General features: G+C 46.1%; 1 protein-coding gene across 7 annotated transcripts in view; it reads right to left on the bottom strand.

Annotated features, from left to right (window-relative positions):
* The window catches only part of LOC117354438 (trichohyalin-like), a 72,905-nt gene extending 59,303 nt beyond the window's left edge, over nucleotides 1-13,602 (bottom strand). For 4 of the 7 annotated variants that reach the window (XM_033931976.1, XM_033931981.1, XM_033931978.1 and 1 more), the window contains exon 1: nucleotides 13,318-13,602. In XM_033931976.1, coding sequence (XP_033787867.1) covers nucleotides 13,318-13,341 — 24 coding nt within the window. In that variant the 5' untranslated portion in view covers nucleotides 13,342-13,602. The remainder of the gene's footprint in view (nucleotides 1-13,317) is intronic. The other 3 variants (XM_033931977.1, XM_033931983.1, XM_033931982.1) reach the window with 1 other exon arrangement.
* Between the last annotated feature and the right edge of the window lie 1,617 nt (nucleotides 13,603-15,219).

The following is a 15,219-nucleotide window of genomic DNA, read 5'->3' as shown; positions in this document are numbered from 1 at the left end:
CTACTTTTTTGGACAGGTTACCGATCCTTTATTCTCCATTCAGAACTCTGCGGTCCTCTGATCAAAACCTTTTCTCTCAGTACCATCTCTTAAAGTTATCGGCACGAGGCGAGCAGAAATGTTTTCGGTAGCTGCGCCTCAATTATGGAATTCTTTGCCTGGATATATTAGAGGAGAATCCCGCTCTAGATAAGTTTAAAAGTGTTTTTTTTTTTTTTTTTTTTAATGTTTCTTTTTAAAGATGCTTTCGAAAATTCAAACAATTTTATTTTTGTAGGTCTTTTTGCTTTTAAACAATTTTGCTTCTGCTTTTAGCCCCTCCCTATTTCGTGACCCTTCGTTGTTATCTTTTTCTACAAATTTTGGAGTTCCACCCCCTCTCCCATGTCTGTAAGTCTGTCTATTTTTGTTAACATCTGTGTGAAAATGTTCCTGTTACCCCTTTTTATATTTGTAATTCGCTTTGAAACTACGTTATAAGCGTTTGCATCAAATTTTAATAAACATGAAATAATAAAATGTGTAAGACACTGGGAGTAATGGTTTATGGTTTAGTTTTATTTCATATACTGCCCTTCCTTAAGCAATAACAGCACAGTTCACAAAAATAAAATGGCAACATAAAATCACTCAAATTGGGAAAAGGAACTCCAATAATGATAGGAAAGGGAAAGTAATAAACAGGCCTGGTTAGTTTCCTCATTCCAATCTCTAACATTACATTACATAAGAGTTTAAGGTGAGGAGTGGCCTAATGGGTTGAGCTGTTGCCTCCAGTACTGCCCTAGTGGTCCAGTGGTATGGGGAGCTGGAGCTACCAATCCATCCCTCCCTCATAGTGACTGCCTCTGCAACTATCCAGCCCAACCCCTCCCCTGCAGGCATTTGGTCCCTGATGATCTAGAGGTGAGATGGGGCAGGAGCGATCCTTCTATGCTCCTGCCCGGTAGTCTCCAGTAAAAAAAAAAAAAAAGGGCTGCCAAAAGTTCCTGTGGCAACCTCACAGACTCAGCAGTCATCGTGAGGGAGGGAAGGAGGGCTCGGTAGCTCCGGCTCCCCGCAACAACAGACCACCAGGACAGTACTGAAGGTTTCAAGTTTCAAGTTTATTAAAATTTTTTGATTAATCGCTTAATCTTGCTTCAAAGCGATGTACATACATAAAAGAAAATATTTAAATTACAACTATAAGATAAAATTACATTTTTAAAATTAACAATAAAACATTAATTAATATATAACCATTAAATAAAAACAAACATGAACGAAGGGAAAAAGGGGAAATGAAATACAATTTATAATAGAAAAGTAGGTAGGGAAAAACATAAGGATAGGAGTTCAAAGAATTGTCGACAGCAGCATTATTAAATTCAAGGGAAGAACTTGTTAATCAAATGCATCTTTAAAAAGAAATGTTTTTAAGTTAATCTTAAATTTCTCAATATCATTTTCTTTCCTTAAATATATTGGTAGAGAATTTGTGGAGGTTCACAGTGGGTCCAGGAGGGGAGGTGAATAGATGGGAATATACACCTCCCCAAATCTTGGTTTATACATGGTACCCAAAGAGCTCAATGCAGGTATCATCAAAGATAATGAACCCCACTTGTGTGGACTGGATTAATTCAACTTGATATACCGCCACTGATAAAGTTAAGAAGTACAAAATACATAACATTATAAAGAGTACATAAAAAACAGCAACAACACAAGAACAATCTACAGAAAAAAGAATTCTAAATATTGGCACTGTATTTTATAAAAAGAATCCTTTCTACTAGTTTCCGAAATGCATAATAAGAAACTAGACTGAAAATTGTCCACCCAGAAATTCCATAGCACTTGACTTGGGAGTGTGTGGCACAGTGATTACAGCCACAGCCTCGGGGGGAGGGGGTCACGTGATGACAGCGCTCTGACCGGACGTCTCTTGCACGAGCTCCGTTGTTCCTCCACAAAAACCCCCCACATAGCGCTTGTCAGCAAATATACCACGCTATTGAAGCCCCATCGTCTCTCGATCTGCAACGGCTTTCTCCCAAGAGGTCTGCCGGAGCTTACTTCGCAGCAGTCCAGCAGTTATGCCCATAAAAATGGCACAGCCTGGTAAAGAAAAATCTGTCAAGACCTCCATGATGGCAGCTACCATCCCAACACCTAGTGACACGCCCCAACACGCAGATGACATGCAGGTCTCTGTCCACCATCTGTCTACCCTGATGGATCAAAAGCTGTCCAAGCTCCATGCAGGGCTCAAAGAAGTCAAGGACAGCATCGCTGGCCATGCAGCGCTTATCCAGCAGGCTAAGGAGAGGATATCGGTGCAAGAAGATTGGGCGGAGACGGAGGAACAGCGCATTGCCACGTTAGAGAGCCAAGTTAAAACCTGACGGAAAGGGCGGAAGACGCATAAAACCGTGGTCGCTGCAATAATCATCGGCTAATAGGATTGCCAGAGACAGTGAAGGATGTGGAGCTGGGAGATCTGGTGGCAAACTGGCTGCCACAGACTCTGGGAGTGGCAACCTCTCTGGGCCTGATGCACTTGGAGAGGGCCCATCGCATTGGGGCCTCACGTATGGAGGGCGCCCGGCCGCAGCCGGTAATAGCCCGTTTCCTCAATTATGCTACCAAGGCAAAAATCCTGGAGGCTTATAGACAACCCTGCACTTTGGATTACCAGGAAAATAAGTTATTGCTTTTCCAGGATTTTTCAGCCCAGCTGTCGGAACAGCGCTGAGCCCTTGCCCCGTACTGTACCCAGCTGCACTCCCGAGGGGATCAAATTCATCCTTCAATAACCCTGCGAACAGTTACTTTGGACACCCCAGCGGACCTCCGATCCTTCCTGGACAAACTACCTGCGCCATGAGTGGGGTGGCCTCGCAGAGCCTAAGGGTTGTGGTGGGTGAGCTTACCCTGCAGACGGGCTGAGGGACCTAGAAAGCACTTTTGCTAGAGCCCAGCTCATTGGACACATAATTCCATGTAGCCCTTGGCTATGGCACCTTTCAGGGATGGGTGCTGTGGGCATTCCTCATCAGGCTTGGGCCCCTCTTATTCTGGCTGCCTTTGTGGTGACTGGCCTCCTCACATCAGATGTCTTGGCTCTTCGAGTGGATGTGGCAGGTGTGACTGGAGGGTCCTTTTCTCTCTTGGTTCCTCATGCAGGCCTCTCTTCTGAGTGATATTATTATTGTTTGCTGACAAGTTGGGACACCTTGCCTGTACTTCATTTTGATTGGGGGGGGGTTGGGGGGTTTCTAGCTGTGTTTCAGTTTGAGGGGTAGATTGGGGTCTGCATAATGGATGGGTTTTTGGGGGGTGTATTTGTCAGGAGCGGGAGGGAGGCAAGTGTCGGGTGAGGAGTACGTGGGGGACATATGGCTGGGGGAGTGTGTGTGGGGTGCGAGTGTGGCGGCTTGAGAGTGGGGGGCAGCACTTTGCATGGTACACTAATTTGCAGACTTCAGAGTTTTCTGGGGTGCCTTCTTCCCTATTTGACTGGAGGGGGGACCTGGTTGGGGGGATCCTTTTCCCACCACATATGGGACGGAAGTGGTTTTTCATTTACATTGATGGACAAGTAGAGTATGGTTAAATTAAAACTTTCCACACTTAATGTGGATGGGATCCATTCCCCTACCAAACAAAAGAAGATATTGACATGGATTCGTAAGGTTGATATTGCCTTCCTACAAGAAACGCACCTCAACACAGTAGAACATGAGAAACTGAGAAGGGATTGGGTTGGAGAGGTGTATTTCTCCTCTTATAGTAGCTGTCAACATGGGGTGGCTATTTTGGTCCACAGAAAGCTACCCTTTCACATGCATGAAGTCCTTCAAGATAAAGAGGGTAGATTTGTGCTGGTCCTTGGGGAGCTTTGGGGACAAAAGCTGTTGCTGTGCAATGTGTACGCCCCTAATAGTTACACCCATTGTTTCTTTTCGGGGCTGCTGGCCAGGCTGACACAGTACCCGGGCTACCAAATCATTCTGGGCGGGGATTTTAATATCACAGCTGATCCCACTCAGGACTGTGCTCCCCCACAGAGCTTTTCCAGAGGTCACAGCGGTAAAGGGGTAAACTTTCTGATCAAATAACTTGGCCTTTTGGATATCTGGCGTTTGCTGCACCCTACGGAACACACTTATACCTTTTTCTCTAATCCTCACAATCTCTATACCCGTTTATATTACTTTCTATTGTCCTCTTCTTTGCTACCGGTGGTAGCCGACACGGACATTGTGGAGGTTCCCCTGTCAGATCACTCCGCAATCAACTCGCTTTGCCTTTGTGATCTACTGGTCGATCATGATCGACCTTTTGGGCACCCCTGCACTAGGCATAAGATCCCAAGCCCAAACTCCTGTTATTTTTCTTGTTCCTCCAGTTTCCCCTGTGGGGCACAGTTCCCGGCATAAGCTTAATAACCACAGAAAGTGGCTGATGCAGAAAGTGTGCATTGGGGTTCTACACTGAAGCCCAGCCCAGGGTTTCTTAGTGCACATGTTAAAGAAAAGGAAAAAAAAAAAAAAAAGATTACTTTCAGATGCAGTAAGCAAATGGGGCCTGCCCCAAAATCCTAGTTTTCTGCTGTACTGAGGAAAAGATTAAGTTCAAAAAGGTTTCCAGGTCCCTGTTCTCTTAACACTCCAATCCTTCCCCTCACTCCAATTCTCCATGATGTCACTGGCCTATAAGTTAAGCTTGAACACTTCCCTCCTCCTCCTGACACTACTGCTGGTTCCATAGGCTTCATAGGCCAGCTACAAGGATGGGGGGGGGGGGGGGGCAGCATCGGCATCAGAGAAGAGAAGCATAGTTACCAGGTCTGCGGTTTTATTGCACTGGTTGCGAGAAATTTTGAGTAGCTGTGGGTTGCGGATTTTTATTTATTTACTTTAAAAATTTCTATACCATTTAGAACTAAACAGTTTATATAATTTACACAAATAAAATTATAAAACATATAATAAAACAAACATACAAGCAATCCTTAGAGATCATATCTGCAAACTAATACCAAGGCTGATATAAAAAATCATGAATAATTCATCAACTATGCCAGAGAAGAAAATTATTGGCTAGAAAAAGGCGTCTACAAATAATTGTGTCTTGAGTAATTTTCTGAACCAGACTGGTTTTAGATTTTTGGGTGGTAATTTGGGCTGCATCATGGCAAAACTTGTGTTGGACAGAAAGGAGAAGGAAAGCTGTGGGCTTGTTGATGGGCGATCTTATGAGTTTGACAGAAGGATGGAGTGGTGGTGGAAGAGTGTGAGGGAGCAGTGCCTGATCGCATAAAGAGAAGAGAAGCAAGAGGGAGGGATGAAAGACCACAGGGAAGGAAGACCAGTCCCTCCTCCAGTTCACAGTTCGCTGCTAGGTCCTGCCTACTTCCTGTTTCTGCAAAGGTAGGACCCAGCAGAGAGGAAGGCTAGACACCAACCATAGCAGCGAATTGCAAACGTTGCGCTGCCGAATGCACAGTGACAAAAGGAGGGAGGGGGTAAAGAAATGCTGCATTCGACTGGAGAGGAAGAGGGATGGCGACATAAATGCCAGTCCAGAGAGGAGGAAGGGAAAGGAAAGGAGATACCAGAGCATGGAGGGTGAGGGAGAAATAGATGGAAGGGAGGGAGAGGAGAAAGATGCCAGGGCATGGGGGGGAGGGAAGGAGATTGAGACGCCAGACCATCAGGGAGGGAGGGAAAGGAAGGAAAGGAGATGCCAGAGCATGGAGGGAGAGATTGAAGGAGGAGAGAGATCCCAGGGCATGGGGGAAGGGAAGCAGATGTCAGACCATGGGATGAGAAGGAGAAAAGGAAGGGAGAGATGCCAGAGCATGGGGGAGGGAGTAGAGACAGAAAGAGAAAAATGAAAGGGACAGAGAAAGAGGGCAGAGACACTGGATGAAATGGAGAGTGAAGAGAAGATGAGGAAAACAGAAACCAGAGATGATAAAAGGTAGAAATTTTTCTTCTTCTGTTGCTTTAGAATAAAGTAGTATTGCAGCTGGTTTTGTACTAGAGAATGACACGGTGACGGTTTACCCGCGGCCACCGCATTTAAGCCGCGGGTCACCGCCGAAAACGGGGAAGAAAACTAGCAGTCGCTGCGGTGACGGGGACAAGGCCATTCACCGACCGCGGAAACGGTGAACAGGTTTGTCCCCGCGGGCCAATGTACCCCCTTCTAGGAACCGCTATTTACCGTATTTTCACGCATGGTATACAAAAGTTTTAAAACATAGTTCCCACCCCGCCCGACGCCCGATTCACCCCCCCAGCAGGACCGCTCGCACCCCCACCCCGAACGACCGCTCGCACGCGCTCCCACCCGCACCCGCGATCGGAGCAAGAGGGAGCCCAAGCCCTCTTGCCCGGCCGACTCCCCGACGTCCGATACATCCCCCCCCCCCGGCAGGACCACTCGCACCCCCACCCCGAAGGACCGCCGACTTCCCGACAATATCGGGCCAGAAGGGAGCCCAAACCCTCCTGGCCACGGCGACCCCCTAACCCCACCCCGCACTACATTACGGGCAGGAGGGATCCCAGGCCCTCCTGCCCTCGACGCAAACCCCCCTCCCCCCCAACGACCGCCCCCCCCAAGAACCTCCGACCGCCCCCCCAGCCGACCCGCGATCCCCCTGGCGACCCCCACGACCCCCCCACCCCCCTTCCCCGTACCTTTGGTAGTTGGCCGGACAGACGGGAGCCAAACCCGCCTGTCCGGCAGGCAGCCAACGAAGGAATGAGGCCGGATTGGCCCATCCATCCTAAAGCTCCGCCTACTGGTGGGGCCTAAGGCGCGTGGGCCAATCAGAATAGGCCCTGGAGCCTTAGGTCCCACCTGGGGGCGCGGCCTGAGGCACATGGGCCCAACCCGACCATGTGCCTCAGGCCGCGCCCCCAGGTGGGACCTAAGGCTCCAGGGCCTATTCTGATTGGCCCACGCGCCTTAGGCCCCACCAGTAGGCGGAGCTTTAGGATGGATGGGCCAATCCGGCCTCATTCCTTCGTTGGCTGCCTGCCGGACAGGCGGGTTTGGCTCCCGTCTGTCCGGCCAACTACCAAAGGTACGGGGAAGGGGGGTGGGGGGGTCGTGGGGGTCGCCAGGGGGATCGCGGGTCGGCTGGGGGGGCGGTCGGAGGTTCTTGGGGGGGGCGGTCGTTGGGGGGAGGAGGGTTTGCGTCGAGGGCAGGAGGGCCTGGGATCCCTCCTGCCCGTAATGTAGTGCGGGGTGGGGTTAGGGGGTCGCCGTGGCCAGGAGGATTTGGGCTCCCTCCTGGCCCGATATTGTTGGGGAGTCGGCGGTCCTTCGGGGGGAGGGATGTATCGGACGTCGGGGGGGGGCATCAGGCTTTCAGGATGGGGACAGACCTTCAAGGGGGGACAGTGCAGGGAAGTCAGGGAATTTATATTAATTAATTTTTTCTCTGCGTGTTTTGTTTTTGTATAGTTATTAACTAATATTTAACTAAGTTTTAAAGTTTTAAAGAATGTTTCCTTTATACGTAAATAAAGAAAAGTGAATGGGATTGCAGTGGCGGTGACGGGGCGGTGAATGGGGTGGCAGTGGCGGTGACGAGGATGGTGAGACGGGGACGGGGCGGTGACGGGGATGGTGAGACGGGGACGGGGCGGTGACGGGGACCAATTTTTTCACCGTGTCATTCTCTGTTTTGTACTAGTCCAGTAAGGTCCTCCAGCATCATCCTCATGGTTGTTTTCAATTTGTCCAATCATGTGATTGTAGGTCACCCTCTTCGCATGGTTCCTTCGATCTTCCCAAACATGATGTCTTTCTCCAGTGATCTCTCTCTTCGGATGATGTGACCAAAATAAGAGTCATAACTTCATCATTTGGGCTTCAAGTGATCTAGCCGGTTTGAGCTCTTCCAGAATAGATTTGTTAGTTCTTCTGGCAGTCTACGGCATGCATAAAATCCTTTTTCAACACCAAAGCTCAAATGAGTCAATCTTCTTTCTGTCTGGTTTCCAGTGTCCAACTTTCGCATCCGTAATTGACCACTGAGAAAATGTGTGTGTATGGACAAGTCTGATCTTCATTTGGAGTGTTATTTCCTTGCCTTTGAATACTTTGTTGAGTGCCTTCGCTTAAGAGCAACCAAGTGCTATTCTGTGGAGTATTTCTTCCCTGCTAGTTGCATCTTTGTTTACAAAGAGCCCAAGAGACTGACATCCTTTACAACTTCTATTCTATTGCCTTCAAGCTCAAAATCTTCATCATTTTCCATGGTCATGATCTTTGTTTAATTTATGTTCATTTCTAATTCCATGTTGAGTTTCGGCTTTGACTTTTCTCAGAAGATACAGCATGTCTTCTTTGGTGATGAGCGTTGTATCATCTGCATAGCACAGGATGTTTCTATTTCAGCCACCAACTTTGAAACAGAAGCTCCCTTCTTCCAAATTTGTTTTTCTGAAGACGGCTTTGTCGTAAAGGTTGAACACGTAAGGTGACAAGATACATCCTTGCCCGACACCACATTTTATTGGAAACCAATCAATCAGTGTTGCATATTCAGTTCTCACTGCAGCTTCTTGATTTTCATAAAGACTTATCCCATTTGTGCTAGCGTTCTCCATACTTTATCACGATTCACATCGTCAAAAGCTGTACTGTAGTTGATGAAGCAAGTGTAGGAGCTTTTGGTATTTTTTGCTCTTCTCCAATAGCCATCTAACATTGGCAATAATGTCTCTTGTTCCTCAACCTTTTCTGAAACAAGCCTGAACTTTGGGTAGTTCTTGCTCAATGTATGATTGTAGCCTTCGTTATATTATTTTCAACAATATTTTGCTGGCATATAGAATTAATGCAATCATTCTGCAGTTGTTACAGCCCTTGGCATCGCTTTCTTTGATATAAGTACGAGGGGTCGCTGAAAAGTTCTTGGCCCAACCAAAAAGAAAATGATGTGGAGTTATGAAACTTACAAGTTTTTCCACACTTTTCTGGACCTTTTTCACTTCAATGATATGAAATTGAAGCAAAAAGTATGGAATAACTTGTAAGTTTCATGGTTCCACATCATTCTCTTCTTGGTTGGGTCAAGAAATTTTCAGCGGCCCCCTCCTATGTACAGTGATCTTCTCCAGTCGGTTGGCCATGTTTTTTACTTCCAAATCTGTTGATAAAGGACCATGATAGCACATTCTGAGCCTTTAATTCAATTGGAATATCGTCTATACAAGGTGACTTGTTCAAATATTTGGTTCTTCTTCGGCGTCAGTGTCCAATTCAATTTCCCCAATGTTATCTTTATTGCCTTTTTTTTGTATACATTTTCTGTATATTCTTTCCATCTCTTTTTAATGGTTTTTTTGGATCATTCAATATCATTCCGTTTATATTTTTAAACATCTCCAATTGAGGTTGGCATTTCTGCTGCAATCTCTTTAACATCCAAATATGCTAATTTGGTTTTTCTGTTTATATATTCCAATTCAATTTTCTGACAAATTTTTAGGCATCGTTCTTTGTCTTGCCAAACTTGACATTGAAACACTTATTTCATTTGCGATACTTTTTCTCTATCACCAGAAAGTTTGCTTTTCTTCTTTATTCTGCTACTTTTCCGATTTCTTTTGAGATCCAAGGCAATTTCTTGGCTTTCTTTCTCTTCTGGAATGTTTTTTTTAGTTTCATCACCAATTATGGTTTTGATGTTATTCCATAACTCTTCGGGCTCTCTATCTCCTATATCAAGAAAGACAAATCTGTTTTCTAAATTTTATCCGATGGAATATTTTCAATGTCATATTTTGGAAGGTCTCTAATGATCTTCTTCTTGCAAAGCTTTACATTGATCTTGCATGTGATCACTTCCACAATCAGTTCCTGGTTTAGTCCTTGCAGTCAAAACTGCAGATTTCCATCTCTGTCCTATGCAGATGTAGTCAATTTGACTTCGATACATGCCATTTGGAGAGACCATGTGTACCGGTGACATCTGTGGCGTTGGAAATGCATATTCATGATTGACAGTTGGTTCATTTTGCAAAACTGTATTAAGTTTTCGCCAGCTTCATTTCTTTCTCCTATGCCATGCTTTCCAACCACTGCACCTTCAGGTGTATCTATCTTTGCACTGAAGCCCTCCATAATGATCAGTAGATCTTGTTCTAAGGGTGGTCCAGAACACGGCTGTCCGCCTTATTTATGGATTAAAGAAATGGGAACATATCACCCCTTCCTATCCATGGCGAGTAGGGCTGATGGTGGAGAGCCGGAGGGGGAGCGTTGCCGAAGTCGACAGAGGGTGACTGAGTCGTCGAGTGGAGGCGGATGTGCCATGTCTGAGGTGATCGGCGTGGACTCCGGCTTCCTGCAGCGATGCAGCTTCAGATTTCCTACTGGCAGTGCGACATCAGCAGGACGGGAGGTCCGGAGATTGGCTTTTCATCATGCCTGGAGTCTCACTGCGCCTGATGTCCCGCAGCCGGCTTGGAGTGCTGTTGTGAGGGACGATGCCATCAAGTGTGAGGGCTGGCTGAGTGAGTTGCATAGTCCGGACCAAGGAGCGGAAAATTGGAGCCGGAAGATCTGAGAGCTGTTGAGTGTAATGGACAGTAAGCCAGAAAATCGAGAGTTGTTTCTCACTGCTTTGAAAAAGTGGACCCATGGCTGATGTGCAGAGGCCGATGATGGCGGTTGTCCGGTTGAAACGGCTGTCCGGTTGAAACGGCTAAAGCACTAGGGATGATGACATTGATGATCGATGGAAATGAAATTAAGTCCTTCTTAATTTTTATTCCATTGTGCACATTATATCTTTTTCTTTTTTATCTATTTGTTTAGTTTTCATTTAAATTTCCTCAGAATTCTATTGTTTAACGGTTTCTCATTCCATTCTATTCATATTCCTTCCTTTACCTTTTTTTCCTTACTTCTAATGTTTATTTTTTCTTTTTACATTTCTATACTTTATTTAATTCTTAAAATTACATTTTTATCTAATTTAGTTTTTGTTTTTTTTCCATTACATTGGATTGTACATTTTGCTTTAAAAGTATGGTATTGAGAATTCAATGTATTCTTGTTAGGATGCTTCATATCTCATTTTTTTCCTCAATCTTTATTTACCTCTCTATTATTTACTAATTTGTTTGTTCTCAGGTACTTTAGTTAGATTGTGAGCCTTCGGGACAGTAAGGGAATTTCAAAGTACCTATCTTATCTTATTGCATCCTTAATGTATATTTTCTGTAAACCGCTTCGAACCTAACGGATTAGCAGTATATAACAAATAAAATTACATTACTCCAGGCATATTCTTCCTTCGGAGAGAGAATTCAGGCTCTGATTTTGAGCCATTTCCATAAGTACAGATAAACACACACTACCCCTGCTTACCCTTCCCCTGGTTTCATCTGGGTATTTATGAACTCGTCAAGACAAACACTTGCATAAAGCATTGACAGAATGTCACAGATTACAAATTTGACATTTTTGGATTTTGTTTAGCATATTCCAGTATTTCTCTATCCACTGAGGACCGATAGCTTAGGTGCCAGCTCTTTAGGTGCTGTGCATGCTTAACCTTTTCCTATTGTAATACATTTTATATTACGCTGGTTCCAATCGTAATTATTTTAGCAAAGTTTTGTATTATTCACCGTTATCATTTATGGCTATTGTAAACATAATGTAAATAAGTCATAAGTCTGTAAATTCAAATATTTTGTGTTCCTGGCTCTTTACTAGTATGGGACATACGATGGCAACGACATTTTTGGAATGTCCCGTCATCCGGGACAACACACGATAGGAAAAGGTTAGGCACCCCCAATACTGAGCAAACTCCATTACTCTGACCAGACAGCATTCACTTGTGTTGAATTTAGCGCACACACCCCAAATCATTTTGAAAAGTTGGCTCCTATGACAATATGCTTGTACCCGAGACACCAGAGGATTGACTTGTTTAACATTACTACTACTTATCATTTTTTTTAGTTATACATCAAAACGTAGAAGAGACAGTCCCTGCTCAAAAGAGCTTACAATCTAGTCCAGGGGTGTCCAACCTTTTGGCTTTCCTAGGCCGCATTGGTCGAAAAAAATGTTTCTGGGGCCACACAAATGCGCAAACGCTGCAGCAAGACAGAGGGTGCCGGCAAGACAGTAAACACCCAGGGGCAGCAGAGGAAAACACTGCATCGCCCTCGAACAGGGCCGCACAAAAAACTTCACCGGGCCGCATGCGGCCCTTGGGCCGCAGGTTGGACACCCCTGATCTAGTCAAATACACACAATCGGGGGCAAATGAAAATCATTTTTTTTAACTCGAGCGATTCTGAGCCCAAAAGTCACCAAGATCAGTATGCAGGATTGAAAGTGTTGATGTTGCCATCTATTATGAGTGATTATTCCATTGCAATCTAGTCAAGGCAGATGTATAACCCCCCAAGCCTTTGACCTCAAATGGCGGGCAGAGAGGGAAGAGATGCCCAGAAAGGGAGACAATAAAAGGGGGGGGGGGAAGTTTACTTTTAGACCCTGTTGCTTTACAATCTGTTCTACTACATCAAGACAGGAATCAAGATGCACCAGAGCAAGAATCTTTAGGGACAGCTGAGGCTCTGCTTGACATCCTCTTTACACATTCCGACACTTGAGTTTCTGCAATCTGCTCGACACCATTTTTCTGACGAAAAGATAACGCTGCATTTGACCCGAAGAAGAAGAAGAAGAAGAAAAAAAAAAAAGGAAGCACCAACTACAAAACAAAGCTGCAAAAGTAGCGGAGCGCGAGCGAAAGCCCGGGTTCAAATCCCGCTTCTCCCACAGATGCTCCTCGTGATTTCTGACACCTTCCGGTGAAAACCTCAGCCGAATGCCTGGGGCCCTTGAATGCAACTCGGCATACGCCGAGATCTGGAAAGGCGTAAAACGACATCCAAATCCCCGGGGGGGGGGAAAAAAAACCCCAAAACAAATAAGCCATTTGAGTCGAAATTATAACAAGGTCAGCTACAACGCGACCTCGTGCATCCTCCGTAAACCTCAAGTCAGGGTTCACACCCCCGCATTGCTCCGAGGCTCCGTGTACACACCGACGGGCCTCTCTCGTTCGTCCAATGTGGCCGCGAAGCGCTCGAGGAAATCCCAAACGCCCCTAGGCTCGAGAAAAGGAAGCAATCCAGTTTTTAAGTGCGCAAAAAAAAAAAAAATAACCCAGACAAACCTCACACTGCAGCATCCATTTTCCCAAAGAGATAACAAACATATGTATTTATTTATTGCACCTCTCTCAGAAACTCCATAGAATTGACTCACCTCGGCAGCACTGGCAGCGGCCATGGCACCGACGGCTTGCAAGAAGCCTTCTCGTTGCAGCTGGGTCGCTTCGCTGGCGCGCTCTTGCGCGCGCGCGGCTCTTGCCTCACAGGCCAGTGGGCGAAGCTTCGCCTGCAAAAAATAAATAAAAGAAGGCAGGCGCTGGGAAGGGGTCCGACGTGCGTGAAAAAGCGGCTGAAAATTAAACTACATTTGTTGGGGGTGGAGGGGATGTAGATGGCAGCGCCGTGCACATTCTTTAAGGCAGAAAGAAGCAGCCCCCCTCCCCGATCTGTCCGTCTGAGGACTACAGCTCCCGGCAGCACTCACTTGCACGTGCGCAGTAGTCAGCTGCTCGGACCACAGCGAGGTAGGTAACGCCCCCTTTCTGTTTTCCTCCCTCTCTAGAACCAAGGGCTGCTACTAGGTTACCCTTCAACCGGGGGGAGGGGAGGGGAGGGGAGGGGGGGGTGACACAACATGGCAAATTCCAAGGCCTCCATGTCGTTGTCCTGAGATTTCGAGAATTAAACCCAACAATAATCATTTCAGAACCCCCCCCAGCTGTCAGACTGATGTATTTGCACTGCAGAAATTAAAATACTAGTAGGGGGGGGAGTTCAGAGATGAAAGGACCAGAAGCAAGACTGCTCAAGTAGGTGTGGCACCCTGAGACACTTTTTGCTTTTGTGCCCCCAGTTCAGGGCCAAACTTGCAGTATATGAACTACAGTACTGCCCACTGTCCAGATCAGTGTTTTTCAACTTCTTCAAGCCAAGTACCCCCTAAGTCTAATAAATATCAACTGAGTACCCCACCCATTCTGACCCTGATCCCACCCCATAATAATAGTACAGTGGAATCTTGGTTTGCGAGCATATTTCATTCCAGAAGCATGCTCGTAAACCAAAGTGCTCGTATATCAAAGCACGTTTCCCCATAGAAAGTAAGGAAAACTAGCTCGATTCGTTCCACATCCCCAAAAGACCCCCCCTCCCAGACCACTGGCGCGCTTCCACCCCAGCCCTAAGAACCAGCATTGCCTCCACCCACCCAACCAAACCCTTACTGCAATCGGGCACCGGCACGCAGCACCAACCCACAGGATGTGCTGGTGCCCAAAGAGCCTGCCGCTTGCCGCTGAATCTGCTGGGCCTTGAGCATCTGCGCATGCTCAATAATAATAATAATAATAATAATTTTATTCTTGTATACCGCCATACCCAGCGAGTTCTAGGCGGTTCACATCAATTAGATTAGGATCCGCATTGACATGCAGATTTACAACATTTTATCAGAAATTGAAAGATGAGGAAGGAAGAGGATAGAAGATAGGGAAGAGAGAAGATTTCATGAAGGAGGCGAAGAACAGTGCAAGGGGCGAGGTGTTATTGCAGGAGGGGGGAAGGTTAAGGGTCTTGTTCGCTGAATAGGTAAGTTTTGAGTAATTTTCTGAAGCCGAGGCCCTCTGGCTCCCGCTCTCTCTGAGATTCTAATAGAATAGAATCAGCGGAAGGCTCTTTGGACACCAGCACGTCCTATGGGTTGGTGCTGTGTGCTGGTGCCCGATCGCAGTATGGATTTGGGCAGCTGGGGGGGTGATAACGGTTCTTGGGGGTGGGGGCTCGCAAATCGAGTTAACGCTCGGTTTGTGAGGCAAGATTTGAGTGTTTTGCTCGTCTTACAAAAACACTCGCAAACCGCATTACTCGCAAACTGAGGTTTGACTGTACTTGTAATGCAATTTCTTCCATCCATTTTTCATATACACACAATATAATCCTAATACATAATGGTAACCACAATTATCATTTATATTCGGGGGGGGGGGTTTCAAAGAGGTCAAGGCAGATGACTTTAAAATATGCAATGTCACCTCAGTAACAACTATAGAAAAATAGA

This window comes from Geotrypetes seraphini, chromosome 2, assembly GCF_902459505.1.
Source record: "Geotrypetes seraphini chromosome 2, aGeoSer1.1, whole genome shotgun sequence".
Classification (NCBI taxonomy): domain Eukaryota; kingdom Metazoa; phylum Chordata; class Amphibia; order Gymnophiona; family Dermophiidae; genus Geotrypetes; species Geotrypetes seraphini.
This window is presented reverse-complemented; position numbering and strand designations above follow the sequence as displayed.